The 21,480-nt window shown below is 35.2% G+C and overlaps 1 protein-coding gene across 3 annotated transcripts in view; it reads left to right on the top strand.

Moving 5' to 3' along the window:
• GPHN (gephyrin) overlaps positions 1-21,480 on the top strand; it is a 626,989-nt gene that overhangs the window by 592,170 nt on the left and 13,339 nt on the right. For all 3 annotated transcript variants that reach the window (XM_028101094.2, XM_028101105.2, XM_028101100.2), the window contains 3 exons: positions 1,094-1,181; positions 14,032-14,105; positions 19,674-19,738. In XM_028101094.2, coding sequence (XP_027956895.1) covers positions 1,094-1,181; positions 14,032-14,105; positions 19,674-19,738 — 227 coding nt within the window. The remainder of the gene's footprint in view (positions 1-1,093; positions 1,182-14,031; positions 14,106-19,673; positions 19,739-21,480) is intronic.

The following is a 21,480-nucleotide window of genomic DNA, read 5'->3' as shown; positions in this document are numbered from 1 at the left end:
CTTTCTGTACTCTGTCATTTGAAGGGGAATGCAAGTGCAGTGTGTATTACCAGTACCTTTGTATGGAATTCAAGTAGTAACTAGATAGTTCTTTTTAGCTAACCCTTACCTTCCTGTCCCCCTATTAGCCCCCATACCTGGCACTTTGGTTTTTCCCTCAATTTATCAATCTCAAGTTATGCCTTTATAACCCTTCTAACATCCAGAGGGTAGCCTTTTGATTTTGCTCCATCTCTTCTTCTGAGGCCTTTGACCTGCGCAATCAAAGGGCCTGTAAACTGGTCTTTTCAGTTGACTATCAGGAATCTGCCTAGTTTCAATCCCTAATATTCATCTGTCCTTTTACCCTCTCAGAATATTTCATAATCTCTGCTTTCCTTGTTTTTTCCTAATAAACACCTATTGCCTCTTCATATTTCTAGGGAACCCCCACCACTACCCTTGTCTTGCTAGATGAAGTCCCAATTCTTGAGCTTGAGAGCCTTCCAAAATCATGTCCTATCCCAGTCATTCTAAGTCCTTCACTCTAGATAGTTACTTTTCCCCATATTAATCTCCACTGAGGATGCATCACAGGCTGATCCTCGTGTTTATAAGGCCCTTTCTCATTTGTTCCACCTGTGAAAATCTGGCCCATTTCTCAAGGCTTAACTAACTTAAGTCATATTCCCTTTATAAAGAGTCTTGTGTGACCTCTCCCAGCACCCAGGGTCACCAACCATCCCAGTTTGCCTGGGATTTCCTAGGACATGTGACTTTCAGTACTAAGTCTGGAATTATCCTAGGCAAACTGGGATGGTTAGACAGCCTACCAGCACCTCAATGTCTCCCTCATTATGCTGCCTTGTTAGAGCAAAAAGCCCTGTGAAAGTACCAGTAGCCACTACTTCCGCACTTAGAAGGTTCTTTCTCCGCAATAAGAGTTATGCTTCCATTGGGCAGAGACCTTTTTGATTCCCACTTCATACAGAATATAGTGCTATACCCATATTAATGCCTACTCAGTGAATAAAGTGGTTTAGTGTTAAGTTGGCATTTAAATATCTAAAATCTTTTCTTGTGGTTAATTTATTTGTCTTTATTTTTTTTCCAGCCCAGATGACTTACTCAATGCCTTGAATGAGGGTATCAGTCGTGCTGATGTCATCATCACATCAGGGGGTGTGTCCATGGGGGAAAAGGTATGAAAAAGTGGGATTCATGAAAATTTATCTGAGGTAATGTCCTTGATTAACTGTAGTCTGGTAGATATCTATTATCTGCACAAATCTGAAAATCCATAGGGCTTCAGAAATTTCTGGACATTCTAAAAGGGATGCAGTGTGCGTAGATCAGAGGGCTTACCTCAGGAACAGCTTGGAGAATCCTACAACTTGCAAAATGATTTTCATGTTCCTTTGAAGATTTCTGTTTCTTTGCTTACTCAACTTTACTATAACATTAGGACTTCCTTTATACATGATATTTACCCAAGATCCTGTCCTCCCCCGCCACATATTCCAAACCTGATAAAGAACCCTTAGCTCCTCACAGGGAGGAAAGACAGGATTAGGTATTCCATTGCCCCTTTTGACAAGTAATAATGATCATAATCATAATGATGAAAATAAAATACAAACATATATATAAGTATATATAGGATTTCATAAGACTAAGTTATTTGCATAAAGTATATGTTTAGTCCTTTAAAAATCACAATTTCAATGTCTCAGTATCATTAACTTTATATAAACTTAATGAAATATGTTGGTTCATGATGATTATTGGGTCCATTGAATAATATTATAAAAGCAAAATATACTTTACTACAATAACCAACCTGATGTTTTGGCTCAAAAATGTTTCAGAACACAAAATATTTTGCCAGCCTATAATCCCTTTCCAATTTTTCTTTCTTTCATATTAATGACTAAACTGAAAATTTATAAAAATATTGTCATAATAGCAGTTATTACTAAAATTCAGATTTTTTCCGAGAGCAGCATTTTTAGCTAGATCTTATATATATATGATTGTTCTTGGTCTCTGCCCTGTCTAGCTATAAAACTGCCTAAATTTATAACCTAACTGTTTGGCAGAATTTAGTGGTGTGAAGAGAATGCCTACCTTTCATTCACAACTAGTTTTAGAGTGTCTAAAAATAGCCCTTCAGCAGCCAAAAATCACAGAAGAAAAATAGAGAATCTCAGTCCAAGACTACCATCTCAGATTACATCCAGGAGTGAAAATGTTGAAGTGTGGATAGTATTCTCCTTATAGCAGACAGATTGCTGGATTAGTCTTTCCTCAAAGTCTCATAGAAGTCCTTAGCCCCAGGTGGAACAAACTGCTGCAGACCTCTTCTGAGATCACAAAGGCCAGAGCTGAGGTCTGCATTATAGTAGAATTATAAGAAATAATTTTCAACCTGTCTGTTTTCATTTCCCTCAAACTGCCTGTGGTGCTCTGAGTAACTTAAGAGCAAACCCTGAAGTTAAGAGTACTTGAATGTTAAATTTGTTGTTTCCAGGGAGTATTTCATGTATAATTTCTATTGGTTGCTAATGAGCTTAATTATGGACAATACCTATTTTGCAAACCTGAAGATTGTCTTTTCCAGTACTTCTGAAAAGGCAACAGGCTTCTAACAAACAGAGGCTTGGCAATTGTGGCTCAACTATGTAAGGACAGAACACTTCTCAACCTTAACCTTCTTTATTAATGCTAACAAAGATGTCATTTGTCCTAGGAATTTGTTCACAAATAAAGAGAGGCAATATAGTAATGCATATTGGTTTTATTTATTTTACTACCTGTATGGTAAGATACTTACACTAAACCTTTAATTTACTAGGAAGGAGATTTTAGGAACTAGGCATCCCATAGTATTCCATGGGAGCTAATAATTGTTGTTCTTACCTCCTTAAGTGGGAATGACATGAAAGGAACCAGGAAGAAAGAGATGAAACATAAATGCAGCAAACTCCTGCCAACCTGCAAATTCTAGTTGCCAAAAGAATTTCAGTTGTACTTCAATAGCAGAAAGAAAAGCCTAAGAGACCGAACATCTGCGTCAGCCCAAGGGCTGGGCCTGAAGACCAATCACTGAAAAGATAGGGAGGTCAAGGAAAGATCCAAAAGCATTATTTAGCAAGCATGAGTCTTACATGCAGAAACTCATGTATGCAAGAAATTTATTTACATGATTCAACTTAAATCCTACTATGAGCACCTATGCTACAGAACTGGCAGGGAATTTTATTAACCCATTATGGAGCTCACCTGCACCAAGGATTATGCCACGAAACTGATAAGGGCTTAAGAGACTAACAGTGAATCAGGGAGACACAGATGGTCACCAGTCTCCACTGTATACATCTAGAATGTCCCTGTAGTGCTGTGATCTCAGGTATTTGCTCCTTTAGGCTTTGATAGCAACACTGGGGTCATGGGAAAACTGGGAGTATTGGGGCAGGGAGAAGGGGCTCCTGCTGCTTACAGGACCCACAGACCTCAGTCCTCTTCTCAGCCAAGAAGAAATGGCCCTTCCACAGTTGCTTCCCTCAAAATCTTTTCCTACCTCCACCTCTGCCCCAAAGTGTTTATTTTTTTATAAAACACTGGCAGTTTCAAGTAAACAGTATCTGCTTTTTGCTCTGAAAACTAAAGAATTATATGCATGACTACAAATTTTCCATAACCTACAGAATTGTAAAATAGCTCAAAGACAATGAAAGGTGCAGATTGCCAAGAAGGATACACTAGATTGGGCCCCCAGTAATTTTTTTTTTGTCTATTTGAAAGTCTCTTAATTTTTCCTGATAGTATCCACCTCCTACCTCATATGATCAAAATAATCACAAAGATCATTACTGATCACAAAAAAAAAAGGCTTTTCTCAGAGGCTTGCCCTGATTATTTAACAGCAAAAGTGTTAATTAACCATATAGGCCTCTTTAAGTTTGTTTTGCAAACCTAGAGCCATAAAGCAATAGAATATTAAAATTAATCAACAATATTCCAAACAAATAAATACAATAAAATTTCCCTTATTATTTCATTCAGCTGTATGTCATTCTTGTTCTGCTAGATCTTGGGTTAGCAGTCTGCTTTCATGAAGTTATCTGCTTCTATTCTAAAGAGCCCTGGGATTCCTGACAGTCTACTGGTACTACAGAAAAGTTATCTAAGCTATGTCACCTCAGGGGCCTGTACCCAAGAGACTGTTCTCTGAAGTGCCAATAGTTCAAAGTACCTGTGATAGTCCTTTTCCCTAGTGCTCTGAATCTTTGTTGCAGGCACAAACTATTTACTATAGCTTTTAGCAGAGCTTTCAGGCAAGCATTAGAGGAAAACAAACTTTCCAAAGATGACAGATACTTAATAGCTCTACTTAATTTATTACTGTAACCAATAATATCAGAATAGAAGATACAATATGTAACTATGTCATAAAAGTTTTGATGTGTTTCCCCTGAGGATGCAGACATATTACAGACAGCAAAGGCATTGTCAACTCTCCAGGCATGGGGCGCCTGGGTGGCTCACTTGGTTGAGCGACTGCCTTCGGCTCAGGTCATGATCCTGGAGTCCTGGGATCGAGTCCTGGAGTCCTGGGATTGAGTCCCGCATCGGGCTCCCTGCTCAGCAGGGAGTCTGCTTCTCCCTCTGTCCCTCTTCCCTCTCGTGCTCTCTATCACTCATTCTCTCAAATAAGTAAATAAAATCTTTAAAAAAAAAATCTCCAGGCATGTCCCATAAAACAAAATTTCTGAAATATTTATATTAACATTTTACATATATGGATCTAACCCAGGGCACACTGAGCATCTCTTCTCAGATATAACAGCAACTCCCCTCACATGACACTCTTACATTGGTAACATATCAAACAAACCTAATTATTTCTAACATCTCTTTTTTTAAGATGAAAGAAAAAAAATCTGTGATTTTCTAGAGACCTAGGAAATTTCAAACATAGTTTAGGTGTAAAAGATATTCTGAAAGTTTTACTTTTTACTAAATTTAGGTCTGATCTTTAGAAGGCAAAATCAAAAGTTGTCAAAAAAGAATTGGGTATTCAATTAAGATAGGATCATGGGTACCTGAGAAACAGTACTGGTTACCTAATTTTTCAAAGCAAGAATAAAATAATTGGGGATAAGCACAGAAAGTAACATAATTGTAAATAATCTTAGCTCATTTGTAAATGAGGAAACTTTGTTCTTTATTTTTTCTTTAAATTAAGGCAAAATAAACATAAAGCACAAAAAGGAGATTACACAAAAAATAACCTTGAGTTTCATGGGGAAAGCATTAATCAGTAAACTAAGAAATAAGCTCATCAAACCTGAGTAAATTTACTAAAATTTTAATATAGTTCTCAGCTTCATTTTAGACAAAGGTATTATAAACCAAGGCAAATAAAAAGTCTCTTTCAAAGTTTTGTCCTTTATTATGTTGTTTTATATTTTGAAACAAACCGCCACTTTAGAACAAAGAGTGGGCCCAGACCCACAAGGGTCCCTAAGACACTTTAAGTGGGTCTGCAAGGTCAAAACGACTTTCATAATAATAAAACTAAGACTTTATTATTAAATAATATAATTCATAATATAATTCATAATAATAAAACTAAGACTTTTTTATTCTCCTCTCGTGAATGTACCCTGAGTTTTTACAGTGGCTATATATTGTATGATACCACATCAGACTCAATGCAGAAGCAAATAAGAGTATCCAACTGACTTCTATTAAGCCAAACACTAAAGAATATTACAAAATTATGAAAACCATGCATAAAAAGTTACTTATATTAACATGAAACGGCTTTGTCATTGCTATTTCCAAATGAAACAACAAATTTTAAAAATTTTTTAGCTTTAGTTTCTAATACAGTATATATCTATTAGACATAACCCACACAAACAAAAGCTCTGGGGATCCATATAAATTTTAATTTAAGAGCATGTAAAGTGTCCTGAGACCAAATATCTTGAGGACTGAACCTTAAAAAAAATACTTTTTTTCCTTGAAAAATAGAAGAACACACAGTTATACTTCTCTGTCATTATTGTCCCTAGCATAATTGTAACACCCATATTTCATTATAATGTTTAAGAAAATAACTAATTTTTATTCCACAGTGAAAACTAGATAAATGAGAAATCATATATAAACCCTTGAGCAGATTAGCAAAGTTCATAAACACACAGAATATAACTTTCTACAGCCACATGCATCGCTTTTGTACTTTCTTAATGTAGCAAAGATGAACAAACATATTAATTAACATGACCTAAAGATACAGCCTCTCTCTAGCATATAAAAATAGAAGCAAAGTATATTAGCTTTAAAATAAAAGTATGAATTGTCCCCAACTTAACAATGGTTCGACTTAACAAATTTCAACTTTATGATGGTGTAAAAGTGATGCGCATTAGTAGACACCATACTTCAGATTTTGAATTTTGATCTTTTCCCAGGCTAGCGATATGCAGGGCAATAATCTCTAGTGATTTGGGGCAGCCACAGCAGGCGGCAGCTCCCAGTCAGCCACAATCATAAGGGTAACAACTGATAAGCTTACAGTCATTCTGTATCATACAGCAATTCTGATTTGATTTTCACTTTCAGTGTAATACTCAACAAATTACATCAGATATTCAGCACTTTATTATAGGCTTTGCAGAAGTGTTCTGTAATATAAGTGTTCTGAACATGATTAAGGTAGGCTAGGCTAAGCTATGATGTTGGGTGGGTTAGGTTTATTAAATATGTTTTCAACTTATGATATTTTCAACTCACAATGGGTCAGGTGGTAGCTTCACCATAAGTGAAGGAAGATCTGTATATTAACTTAAAATTATGCTTGGTTATCAATGATCCAGTATTCTGTCTTACTTAGAAATCATCTAGGTGTCTGATAATTATTTGTTAATTAATTTTATATCAGTTCAATAAGATTTTGTTACTTAAAGATCCTGAAAATTATTTTCAAGCTGACATACTACAAACATAATTACTATTGAAATTTAAAGTTTGTCAGAATAATGATTCAATTATATTGTACCCAATTTTACATTTTTCACATTCTTAAAATATTATATAGGAAAAGCATTAGCTTATTTGATGAATAAACCTATATAAACTTAATAAAAACAAAGCCAAGCAAAATAAAAAGTATTTGCTTAATTATACTTAACACTGACAAGAAAAAGAACATGGCTGGGTTTTCGTAATGACTAAAGTTATTTGTCAAAGATTTATCTTAACTTTGTGATCTTTGATGCTTAAACTTACAAGAATACTTTTTAATGTAGCTCATTTAAAATATGTTAAATTTACTTATTATCTGGTAATTTTAGGAAGATTCTATATAAGCACTTATTTATTTCTCTAAGTCTATCAGAACAGAGCACCTTTAATTTAAGAGAAAATATAATTATTTGGATGTATTTTTCTTCTTCCCCCTCGCAAAGCGAACTTTATTGTGGCCCTAAAATGGGGGCGTTTCTCTCCAGATCCTTCCGAAACTGGAGAGTTGGAGATTAGGGACTCTTGGATCACCCCTCCCAAGACCTTCATCACATTGAGACTCAGATGAAGAGGGGTGGGGTAGGAGGAGTATGGTAGGAGGGAGGCACCCTGAATCCAAAGCACAACCTGAGGAAGGCCCACTCTGCTTGGTGGTCTCATAGGCATATGATTTATGAATATTTTCCAGAAGTAGGAAAACATTTCACACTCACAAAATGAGATAAATGTCTTTGTGGATCACAGACACATAGATACACAGACACATAAAAAAAATACAGCTTCATCTCAACAACTTCAACCACAGGTCACGAATAAACACAGAAACAAAAAAAAACTTACTGGTTCACAAATAAAGAGCTGTTTCCCTTCCTAGAGGTCACAAAGTTCTTGATTGGTTTAGGCTCAAAATGACAGTAAGACAAATAAGCGAGAAAGACTAATAAGCCAGATTCTCTGTCTTCTCTTACCTGAGAATAAATTTCAATCATCCACTTGTAGGAATCATCAGACTATAAAACCAAATTCCCAATCATGGCTGCCACAAGGGGGAATACCTTATTGGCCATGCACGGAAACAAAATAGAATCAAAATCAATAAAGGGAACAAAATTAGAGAAACCAAAAGTTAGCAGAGTTCAAGTTTTATTGCTGCTTGACATTCACTCCATGAACCTAAGAAAAGTATGGCCAGGTGTAAGCCACCTATAAAGTGCACTTTTCTAGCAATCAAGTTTACCTGGCTCCATCAGGTAAACCCATGGGGCATCTCAGTGGAGCCTCCAGAATTATTAGTGTACTGTTTTATAGATAAAATCATGAATTTCATATACATATAAAATAAACACAGGTCAAGATTTTATTTAACTCATTAGTTAATGAAGGGACCAGTAAGATGTTACAACTGGTTCAAAGGAGAATTCAGAGAACACACACATACAGATAATCAGGAATGCTGAGATAAATTTGCTAATAGATGCAAAACTGCTTTATATCCACAGCAAATAATCAATTATATCTCCACAAACAGAGTTAATTTGCATTTCTTTGAATAATAATCTTATTTACCATCAGTTTTCTACAGCTTAATTTTTTAAGTTTTTAGTTTAATTCCAGTTAGTTAACATACAGTGTTATATTAGTTTCAGGTGTACAATACAGTGATTCAGCGCTTCCATACATCACCCAGTGCTCATCACCACCAGCACACTCCTTAATCTCCATCCCCTATTTCACCCATCCTCCCACCCACCTCCCCTCTGGTAACCATCAGTTTGTTCTCTATAGTTAAGGGTTTGTTTTTTATTTCTCTCTCTCTCTCTCTCTCATTTTTTCCCTTTGCTTGTTTGTTTTATTTCTTAAATTACAATATGAGTGAAATCATATGGTATTTGTCTTTCTCTGACTGACTTATTTTGCTTGGCATTATACCCTCTAGCTCCATCCATGTCATTGCAAATGGCAAGATTTCATTCTTTTTTATCACTGAATAATATTCCATTTCTAACACGTCAATTTTTATAAAATAGCTCAAAGATGGTAAAACACACAAACCAGAAGGATGAGCTACACTGGACACCCAACAATCTTTGTTGCCCATTTTAAAGTCTTTCACAATTTATCTAATGTTGTTTGTTCTTACCTGAGTTGAGGAAAAGACCTTCCTTCTTCATCCATTCATTTTTCTTCTTCCCATCTGACTCTAGCTTTCAGAATATCAGACAGAGATCCTTGCTGCTTCTATAGGTGAACAAAATTTAAGAACAGTGGTGATTCTCGGCCTTTATGGCTATGTCTGGTACAGGCTTTCTCTCTGTCACAAGAAACATGAATATTCGTGTTCAAAAAGAGTGAGAGGGTTTTTTTTTTTCAAGAAAAATAAAATACTTCCATTCATTTAGCAAATATGTAATGAGCATATCTGCTTTCCAAACTCTGTGTCATAACCTTTAAGGCCCTGCAAGTATGGCCTCTGCCTGTCTCTCCAACCTCATCTTATGCCTCTTTCCACTCATTCACTACCTTTCATTATCTTTTCAGTTCTAGACACATTCTTTACTGCTTTAGAAGCTTTGGTATGTACGTCCCTCTGCCTGGAATTCCCATCGCTTCACACTTCATATGGCTGAATTCTTCTCATCCTCACCACCTCTTAAAATGGCCTTTCCTTATTCTCCACCCTGCCCATTATTCTGTATCCCAGCACCTGCTTATTTCCTTCATATTATGTACCACACTTTATAATTATTTCTTGGTTTACTTATTTTAGTCTGTCTTCATAAAATACAACAGAACATTTTTGTGTCAAGGACCATGTCTATTCTTGTTCACCATTAAATCTCTAGCACATATAGAATTTGTGATATATGATAGACTCAAGTATTGAACTAAGAAATGAATGAATAAATGAATGGCATGTGCTATTCACTAAGGATTTCACATATGTATGCAAGTTTCCTGTTCTTACAAACTGGGTAGTCCAATAAAGGATACATACCAGTTATCAGACAATTGCAATGGAACCTAGGCGTGTGATATCAGAAGGACATAGTATTATAAGGGCACATAGAACTCTTCAGAGTTCTGCTTCTACTGTGATACAATGGCTTATTTGGACCAACCCTCCCACCAAGAACAACTATAAAAGCTGTTTAAATTTTTTTCATATTTTAAAGAAAAAAGAAAAAGCAGGTGTGTGAAGAGAACAACCAAGACAGCCAGTATTCAAGGCATCAACATCTCAGAAAAGTGAACCACAGAGAAGTGGCATTTACTAATTCCTAAGCCAGGAGAATAGGGGGAGGTGTAATGGTACAAGAGACCAAAAGCCAACCATTGCAGAGTAGCTAAGAACCTAAGAAAACAAACAGAATTTTTGGCAGTCTTAGGAGTTTAGGGTCTGTAGTGGAGGGTGCGGGGGCTGACTGGCAAATATCTCAGGCTCTCAGTTTAAACCCTGGAAGTGCTCTAGGTATAAGGACAAACTGGAAATATACCAGCCTTCACAAAGACTGAAATTGAGCATCAGATTATCTCAGTCTCTGATTAGGTCAGGCAATCTTTAGTTTACTTTAACTAACTGCCAATGGAAATTAAATCCTTTCTGGAAAAATATATCATCATCCAGAACCTCTTTACTTCTTTTCACATTTAATGTTTGGGCTTCAGTTTTTAAAATCACCAGACATGCTAGAGATAGGACAAAAATCACTAAAAATCAAGAAAGAAAAACAAGATAGGACAGCCCTAAAAATGTTACTGATGTTTATTTTATCCCATGTGAAATTTTAAAAACTGTAATTAATATTTTTAAGAAAAAAGAAATGACAAAATGAAGAATTTCACTGGAAAGCTAGAGTCTATTCATTATATTCAAAATTCTAGAAAAGGGATGGAAAATATGGAAAAGAGCATAAAAGACATATGGGATGTGGTAAAAGGTCTAACATATGTGTAGTTGGAGTCCAGAAGGAAAGGAAAGAGAGTGAGCAGAAGCAATATTTAAGAGATATTGGCAGAGTTTTCCAAAACCAATGAAAGACATCAAGCCAGAAATTCAAGGAAGTCTGCTAATGTCAAGCAGGATAGATACAAAAACAAAGAAACACATACCTAGGTAATCATAGTAAAACTACTGAAAACCAAGAACAAAGAGAAAGTCTTGCCAGAAGGATTCATTACCTTCAAAGGACCGACAATTAAACTAACAAATGATCCAAAGAGATACAGTGGAACTCAGAAAACAATGGCATAGCATTTGTAAAGTGCTAAAAGAAAATAATGGCTGGTGTAGAACTGTATGTACAGCAAAAAATTTCCTTCAAAAATGAAGATAAAATAAAGACATTTTCAGCCCAATAAAAACTCAGCACAGGGAATTTTTTTATCAGGAAGATTGTAGAGGAAGTAAAAAGATACTGACGTGTAAACAAAAAAAAGAACATAAGTAATTAGAGCCTACCAATGGGTTAAGTTACTGTATTTTGAATATAATGTAGCCACTTAAAATTAGAGGAGGTAGCTCATGAGATGTCCTAGATATTCCTTTGGATAGAAAAGCAAGTTGCAAATCTGTATGTAAAGTATTCTGTCATGTGCATTCAAAAAATATGTTTGTAAATGCACAGACAAGTGTAGCAGTGATGGAAAGGACGAGTTTAAAATTTTATTTTATACTTTTCTATTTGCGTTTTTACCACAGTATATTTTTAACTTTTGAATTAAAATTATTTAAATAAAAAAAAGAAAGAAAGATTGTGGAGCTACGGAAATGGAGAAAGGATTAAAGAGCAAAAGAAAGTGTTAATATGTGGTTAAATGTAAATGAGTGTTGATTGTATAAAATAATGTCTTATGAGGTTAAAATATGTTTATATATAAACATTGTATATTAAATTATAAATACAGTGTATATTGTCTGTATAGTATATATAGAAATATATATAACAGTTAAATATATATATATACACATATACACACACATACCTAAAATGTATATAGAATATATGGTACATTATAGCACAAAAAGCAGAGAGGAATAAATGGAGTTAACATGTTTTAAGTTTCATGCGTTGTCTGGGAAGTAATAAAAATATCAAATTATAGTGGACTATTATAAGTCAAGAATGCATATTGTAATCTCTGAAATAACCACTAAAATAATAATAAAAGAATGTATAACTAACTAATAGAAGAGAAAGAAATTAAAATAACAAAAAAATTGATGAATTCAAAAGAAGGCACAAAAGAAGAAAAAATGAAATAAAACAGAAGTGACAAATAGAAAATAAATAGTAGGTGGTAGTTTTAAACACAAATATAGCAGAAATTATATTAAATGTGAATGGACTAAGTCCTCCAATTAAAAATTGTCATCTGGATTGTAAAAAGACAATAAATTGTTTGATGGTAATAAGAGACCCACCTTAAATAGAAAGACACAGCAAATTGAAAGTAAAAGAATGAAAAAAAAGTTACAATGCAAGATAGCTGGTGTGGCTGTATTGATATCAGAGAAAATTAAGGTTAAAAGGATTACAAGATATTAGGAGGGAAATTTCATATATTTAAATGGATTGGTTCATCAGAAAAACATAACTCTGAATTTGCATCTGATAATATAACCTCAAAATAAAGATAAGCAGTTTATCATTCAGCCTTGGGAATTAAGGGAGGCTGAGAAAATGACTGAGACTGAGATAAGGGGTAGAGAGAGGAAGGTAGAAGAAAGAGTATTCCAGACAAAAGGAAAAACATTTTCAGAGACTGAGGGCAAGAAAGTCTTAGAAACTTAAAGTGTATAGTCTTGCTGGAATGGAGAGAGAGAGAGAGAAAGGGGGGGTGAGGAAGAAGAAAGAGAGATTGAGATTGAGAAAGAGGAATGGGGTTGGATGGGAAGAGGATTTCCTGAGGAGAGTAATGATTGTTAAAAGGGGGCTAGAAAACATGAGAATTATAGGTACGATATTGAGAAGATGAGACTTTTTTCCTGGAAAAGAGGAAGTTTTGATGTATTATATGATGACTTGATCAGACTTGTTTTCAAGGGATCTCTCTTACTACTAGGGGGGAAATGAATTGTAGGGGGGCAGGACTATTGGCAGAGAGACCTATTTCAATAATCCAAGTGAGATGATGTTGGCTGAGGCTGTGGAAATAGAAGGGAACAGATTTTTAAAATAAAATACCCCAAGCTTGTGAAATATTTAAAATTTTAGTAGGTTTCTTAGATTAATGAACAGGAAACTCAGCAATAGACCTAGGGGTTGAGAAATTTTTAGGACTGCAATTTTTTTCTTTATGTCTATAAAACCAACTGCATGGCAATGTTGTCTTTCATTTCCAAAGGTCAGGTTTTGTGAAACCACTGTGGATTAGTTGTAACCTTAGGTTGGTTGTTTTTGTTGGCAGAATAAAAATTTGGAACAATTAAACTCCCTTGACTTTCTATTTTAGAACTCCCTCCCTATTTTTTTATTTTAGTTGACTTATTTAAATTTGGCAGTCTGTGGGCAATGCCCAAGTCTTTCCTCAAGGACTGTGTACATTAAGTCCATTAAGGAGAATAATGTAGTACACATACATGGGGTTTCCCTGACCTAGCACAACTTCTTAAGCTTTTTATTTGTTAACATCCTTTCTCAAACATAAAATTCTGTATTAAAAGAGAAACAATAACCCATCAAGTAATGTGGTTATTTGGTTTATTATCCAACTATTTCTACTAGAATGTATTTTTTATGAAAGCAGGGACATTGTCTCTTTTGTTCAAGCCTATATCCCCCATACCTAGATTAGTACTCAGCATATACCAGGTACTCAATAAATATTTATTAAAGAATAAGTGAATTATGGGAATGAAGAAATGAAGGAATTTGCCTTAAGTAAATCAACTTCACTGAAGTAAGATGTTTCTTTTCATTTCAATCTTACAAATTCGTTTTATTTTCATGTAAAGTTTTGAAAGTCTGATATTAGAATGTTTGAAAATAAAGTGATTGTTTTTCATATTTGCAGGACTATCTCAAGCAGGTGCTGGACATTGATCTTCATGCTCAGATCCATTTTGGCAGGGTTTTTATGAAACCAGGGTATGAAAATAATCTTATTATCTCATATATGGGGTTGGTTTGGCTTGCTTTCACTAACAAAGTTTTAAATGCTTTCTTTTTTACATTTTCTATTATGGATTATTTACTCTAATAAAAGAAATATTATACAATTAGAATTCCTTGCACAAGGGTAGCTCCTGTCTGAAATGGAATTCATCTTCCTTATGAATCGCTGGATTTGTTATAAACGAAGCAAAACAACTTTCCAAACCTTTTCTCTCTTTAGTTTCCATGTCTAGTTCCTTCTTTCTCTTTTTCTCTCTCTCTTCATACTGCTTCTTTCTCTCATTTTAAAAACATTTTAGGGGCGCCTGGGTGGCTCAGTTGGTTAAGCAACTGCCTTCGGCTCAGGTCATGATCCTGGAGTCCCAGGATCGAGTCCCGCATCTGGCTCCCTGCTCAGCAGGGAGTCTGCTTCTCCCTCTGACCCTCCCCCCCCATGTGCTCTCTCTCTCTCTCTCTCTCATTCTCTCTCAAATAAATAAATAAAATCTTTAAAAATAAATTAAAAATAAATTAAAAATAAAAAAATAAAAATATTTTAGTATGAAAATTCTCAAAATTGGCATCTGGGTGGCTCAGTCAGTTAAGCGTCTCCCTTCAGCTCAGGTCATGATCCCAGAGTCCCAGAATCGAGTCCCACATCGGGCTCCCTGCTCAGTGGGGAGTCTGCTTTTCCCTCTGACCCTTCCTCCTCTAGTGCTTTCTCTCTCTCACTCTCTCTCAAACAAATAATATCTTAAAAAGAAAAGAAAATTCTCAAAATGCATAAAAGTAAGGAGTACAATGAAATGTACATGTACCCATCACCCAGCTTCAGGAACTATTACCATCTTTCCATAACTGTTTTATCAGTCCCCTCCCTCACCTATTTGAGGGGACAGGGGGCTAGATTTTTTGGTGCTTTTATTTTGTTTTGTTTGTTTGTTTTGGACTGTTTTAAAACAAATTCTACAATGTCATTTTGGTATACATCTCAAGAAATAATAACAATAACAGCAACATTCTCTTGTGTAATCACAATGGTATTTTTCACCTAACAAAATAAATAAGAATACCTTAATATCATCTGATACCCTGATCCTATTCAAAATTCTCCCAAATGTCAAGAAAAAGAATGCCTTCTTACATGTTTTATTTGAATTAGAATTCAAGTCACATCCACTCACTGTATTTGTTGTTAAATCTCTGTTAAACATTTACCTCCTTTTTTTGTCATGCCATTGACTTGAAGAAACTGCATCATTTGTCCTAATGAATGGATTTGGGTAATCGTTTCCTTGCAGTGGTGGTTAACTTGTTCCTCTCTCTTTCCAGTATATTCTACAAACTGGAAGTTAGATCTAAAAGCTTGATTACATTCAGATTCTTTTTTTTTTCTTTGCAAAAATACTTCAAAAGTAATGTTTCATATTGTTTCTTACTACCTCCCAGGAAAAAGAAAAATAACTACATTCCAAGATCTGGCACATCTCCTAAAGGGCTGATGGAGGTTCTGTAATCAGTTGTAAATCCTCAAAGAATGCCAAACATTGGTGTTGAAATATGTGTGGCCATGTCTTTAAGCAATAATTTGCCTGTTCAGACCCCTACTACTCTATAAACCTTTCATTCATTATTTAAAGGATTCACTGTGTAAGTGAGCATTCTAATTCTAACACACCTCCATGCTGTCAGGGACAACAGTAAATAATGCCTTAGTTCAGAACTATACTCTGATGGGTGCTCATGTGAATCTGAAGAGAGAGAGAGGTGATACTTACCAGTTGTTATGAGTGAGCTATGGGAACCATCAGTAAATTCCAGAAACCTTTTTTAAGTGTCAAGCAAGCCTTCCTAATCTCCCAGATTTACTGGGTACCTCTCACCAGGTGTAGGACAGAGATCAGGCTTTACCGCTATGATTTTGCCATTTAAGTATTAAGATTAACTCTAACATCTTCTCCATAGTTTGGTAGAGTTTGGAATTCTTGACATTATATTTCTGTAGTTTCCCAATATTGCTACTGCTAACAAAGCCCTTTTATTATTGAGACTATTGGATTTGGATCATTCTCATTAAGAACATTTTGTCTTGAACACCTGGGTGGCTCAGTTAAGCATCTGACTCTTGATTTCAGCTCAGGTCATGATCTCAGGGTCTTCGGATCAGACCCCACATCAGGTTCCACACTCAGCAGGGAGTCTGCTTGAGATTCTCTGCCCCTACCACTGCTCGCTGTCTCTCAAATAAATAAATAAATAAATCCTTTTTTAAAAAAGAATATTTTGTTTTAAGCAAATATTACTATGCCATGAGTGCACAGGCTTTTTTTTTCCTGTCCCTATGGGCAGTACTAATTTGATTGGAATAAGAGGATATCCCAAAAGCATGTCAGTGTGCTTCTCACTAACCTCAAAAATCGAACTGACTATTCTTTTTGCAGTGAAAAAGAAGCTGATACTAGTTGCCCTCACCTGTAGAGGAGAATTATTTGTGGGTTTGTTTTTTTTTTTTTTAAGATGTATTTATTTATTTTAAAGAGGGGCAGGGGAAGGACACCTGGGTGGCTCAGTTGGTTAAGCAACTGCCTTCAGCTCAGGTCATGATCCTGGAGTCCCGGGATCGAGCCCCACATCGGGCTCCCTGCTCAGCGGGGAGTCTGCTTCTCCCTCTGACCCTCCCCCCTCTCATGTGCTCTCTCTCTCTCTCTCATTCTCTCAAATAAATAAATAAAATCTTAAAAAAAATAAAAATAAAGAGGGATGGGGGCAGAGGGAGAGAGAGAATTAGAGGAGAAATATTTGTAGTATCTATTATTTAAATTAATCTCAGCACCTGTGATGCATAATTTTGGTACTATTTTTATTTTCAGTTTATTTTTTACCACTATTAAGGCTCTCATCAGTTCCTAATGTTTATTCTCCTCCCTTAAAGTTGTAACACTGTGACCTCAGTCATTGTATAAATGCTACTACATTCTGATCTCAAGAGGAGAATTGAACAATAGGTGTTGAGTTCCAAGGAAATGGCTTTCTCAAACTTAAACAAAAGCTTCACAGTCTAGCAATAGGACAGTCATGATAGCAATGCATGATAAAATGTATTGTTGTAATAGAATCTTTTTAAATGAATACCTTTAGAGAAATCACAGAACCTATCTGCAAGATGCAAAAGGTGATTTAAATTGGCTTTAAATATAGAAGGAAAGGATAATGCATTCCTTCCTCACTCTTATTATGTGTGTTAGTTTGCTATAATAAAATGGTTTAGAAGTTTAAATGGGCTTCCTTTACTTGGCCAGAATTTGTACTTGTCTAAAAATAAGAATTTAAAGGTAATTGCTCCTTAATAGTAGAACAAGAAGAAATATAAAAAGCTCAAGAACAATTTAGCTTTGCTCTTCCCACATACAGTGCATTAAGAATATAATTAACCTCTTTCATTTTAGACAGAGAGGTACTCAAAAAAACATATGGAGTATTTATCAGTCAGGACTACCAATCATAATTTTTATGGGTCATCTACAGTGAACATAGCTGTTGTCAAGAGCGTATCTTGGAAATTATTTTCATCACATAGTAACAGTCATGGCCAAACAACTTATTCATAAATTGATATAATCTAATCTAGTTTTTCTAAAATACAGCAAAGAATCAGAAAATAAGCAAAAAGGGTCTCAGAGTAGCCAAAAATAGATGTTACAAAGTACATCCATTAACACTTCACAGCAGACCCTCTAAGAGCCTTATCAAATTATGAGCCATAAAGTTAGAGAAATCTGGGTTCAAATCTTTGTTTCCCCACCTAGTAGCTAAGAGATTTGGACCAAATTTCTTAATCTCTCTGAGTCTCAGTTTCCTCATATATGATAATTGTCACCTCATGGGATTGTTGTGAGAGTTAAAATGAAATAATGGACATAATGCATAGATGTTTCTTTAAAAATAGTAACTTCTATTATTATTATCATTCTGACGGTATAACTATTACTACTACTCTCTGGTTCCCAAACCTAAAGCCAGCTTTTTTTTTTTCTTTTCTAAGAGAGGGCGTATGGGGAGGGGCAGAGGAAGAGGGAGAGAGAGAATCTTAAGCAGGCTCCATGCCCAGCACAGAGTCCAACAAGGGGCTCGATCTCACAGCCCTGAGATCATGACCTGAGCTGACATCATGACTTGAACCAAAATCAAGAGTCAGCTGCTTAACTGACTGAGCCACCCAGGTGCCCCCTAAAGCCAGTTTTAAGGGCCAAGATGACAGAGTCTAACATTAAGGAGAGCCACAGGAAAAAACTAGGGGGAAAAAAAGAAAAGAAGCACAGTGTGTGGTGTGGGAATTATGCTTTATAGGTAAAAACAATACATAATATACCCTTGTGACCCAACATCACTGTAGTAGTATAGCAGAGTAGAATAAGTTAATAATGATGGGGGTTCCTGGGAGGTTCAGTCAGGTAAGCCTCTGACTCTTGATTTCGGTCCAGGCCATGATCTTGGGGTTGTGAAATTGTGCCCCACCTCAGGCTCACATGCTGGATGTGGAGCCTGCTTAAGATTCTCTCTCCCTCTCCCTTTGCCCCACCATTCTCTCTCTCTCTCTAAAAAAAAAAAAAAAAAAAAAAAAAAACCAAAAAACTTAATGATGGTTTTAAGTCATCAAAAAAAAAGTTAATGTTCATCGTATTATTGCAAAAGGTAATGAGTGGTCCATTTTTGAAAGACCAAGCTGCAAAAATAATAAAATTAAAACACTTTAGGCACTTAAAAAGATAATTTTTCAACTACATGGGAAATTTTATCATTCCCTAGGGATTCTGTAATGCTCAAGTTTCATTAATATAATGAAATTTTTAGCTGGAAGTTCATATAAAATATAGTCAATAGAAAAAAATCACTATTCTTGAATGCCCACCTACTCCGTGCCACTCACACTCATCCCTTCCCACACCCCCTCCATGATAAGGATTCATGTTAGATAAGATTCATATCAGAATCTTGAGGAAGTATAATTGGAAAATATTTTAAATTACTGTTGCTTTAATTTTGTTCTAGTCATGGTGTTTTATTTATTTTGACATTTCAAAAAATTCCCTTATAGGAGGCCGTTTTTATGTTTATTGCTGAGTAAAGTTTTAAAGGGTTGAAGACTACTCAGCTTGAACAGCAGGCATTTATCTGATAGACATGTATTACCAGCTAGTCTTCTGATAATAAGAATGATTGTTGTAAGTCTCCAGCAAAAATAATATGGACATTATTAACTAGAGGGGTGGAGAAACTCCAGGATTTGAGTTACACTTCTCTGGCACTAGCAGGTAGAGGGGGAAAAAGCAAGCTGCAGAAAACCAAGAAGTTTGGTTACTTGAAAACGGAAGATACTAAAAACATATTAATTTAAATGCTCTTGAAACTTCATGGTATAAAGGTTTAAGGAAGAGTCAACAGAAAAAAGTATTTTCATATGATAAATATTCTATATGAAGAGCCACATAGCAAGAAAACTGGAGTACTTAATTTACTCGTCATATTACTTAGCAGTCACTAACAACGTCTTTTATTCTCTAGCCTGCCAACAACATTTGCGACTTTGGATATTGATGGTGTAAGAAAAATAATCTTTGCACTACCAGGTAAGAATAATTGAAATAGTTTCTTTTGCTTTTTCTGGAAAAATGATCAAAATCTTTTTGAATCCCTAACAGAGCACTTGATTTGGAATCTGAAAGACCTGGGCTCATAAAGCATGACCTTGGACAAATCACTTAACCTCTTCAAAGTTATTTCTTCATCTGAAAAATGGAGCTAAAATCTACTTTGTACGATTGGTGTAAAGGTCAAATTAGATGGTATCTTTCAAGGCATATTCCAAACCCTAAGATGATAATCAAATATTAGCTGTCACTAAATCTTTCTGGGGTACCTGCTTTTCCTTATAGAAAATTGATCAAACGTAGTAGTCTAATCACCTCCCATAGTACCAGTATTGTGTTCAAAGTTCAAAAGGGCCTTGAATCAACCATGCAAGTAAATGCTAGAACAAAAAAATACAAAGCTGCCTTTGGTCCTTGCCAGATTTGGACTGGGGCCAGGAGATGGGGGGCAATACGGAAGAAGGGACTACTAGTGCTGGTGCTACTCAGCCAAACCCCAGCCATCATCAGTCTGACCACATCACTGTCCTCATGCTTGCTCCCATGTGAGCAGAAACTCGTATGTTCAAATTGTAGAAAAAGCAAAGTGGTTCCATTTATAAAGACTTTCAGTTTCAATTTTTATTGATGTTTGCCTTGCAGTTAAAGCCATGCTTTTAAAGTCATTACCAATCTTGATAAATTCTAAAGCAGTTTAGGAGTTTTGTATGTCTACTTGTTATTTTTTCAGCTTTTGAAATTATGCACTGATCTGTAGCAGTGTCTCTATTTCTTGGCACAGATTCCTTCAGAAAGTAACCTGCTTATTCCTTTCAGGCGCACAAATATTGTGGCTTTGGGATATTTATCTGCTTTTTATATTAACTAAATTTCAAAATAGAGTATAAAGAAATGAAGGTAGAAAATTTTGAAAAGCATTTTTTTGAGTTTTGAGTTTTGAAAGCATTTTTAAAGCTCCTATGGATAAGCATAAAAGAGATTAGATTTCTATCCTGTAGGAAATTTTAAGAGAGAAGACATGTAAGTAAAGTAGTCCTCAAAATGTATCTATAATATAGAACTCCTTGGGGCCTTTATTAGTGCCTTTAACATATGTATAGTTAGATACTCTGAAAAAAAAATGTGATCCTCTTCCTGGCTTCATTTTGCCTACAAAAGACTGTTTACTCCTACAAAAGACTGTTTACTTTGTCTTCAGAAGATATGACTTGACCTACAGACAAAGAATGTTACAGTGGGAGCCTATTTTGCCGTTACTTTTAAATTTGATCTGCCAAAGAAGTGATAATTAAATAACCTACTTTCAAATTGCTACTTTCACTAGCAATTTTCTCTGCCCAGCCTGAATGAACCAAAAGAGGGCAGCAACAACCCAGATGTTCAGGTTGTGGAACCAGTAACGTGGTTCCTTTTAAAAGGATTTTAAAATTCATGATTATATTTCTCCTTTCCTGAAGGGTACACATTTAAAGCCATTATTAATCTTGATAACTTTTAAAGCAGTTTAAAAGATTTATGTATCTACTTGCAATTTTTTTAACTTTTAAAATTACTATAATAACATGTTCACTATAAAAACATTAGAAAATACAGGTAAACATTAAGAAATATCATCCATAATCCCTTCCCCCAGCACAAAATAACCACTATTTGCAATTGTTTGCAATCCATTTTTAATAGAATAATTTTATAAGGCAGTAGCATTACAGGAATGCTGGTAA

The sequence above is a fragment of the Eumetopias jubatus genome, unplaced genomic scaffold, assembly GCF_037043125.1.
Source record: "Eumetopias jubatus isolate StellerSeaLion01/CBP00866 unplaced genomic scaffold, mEumJub1_p1.0 scaffold_7, whole genome shotgun sequence".
NCBI classification, from domain to species: Eukaryota; Metazoa; Chordata; class Mammalia; order Carnivora; family Otariidae; genus Eumetopias; species Eumetopias jubatus.
Note: the sequence above shows the minus strand (reverse complement) of the source record. Positions and strands in the feature narration are given on the sequence as shown.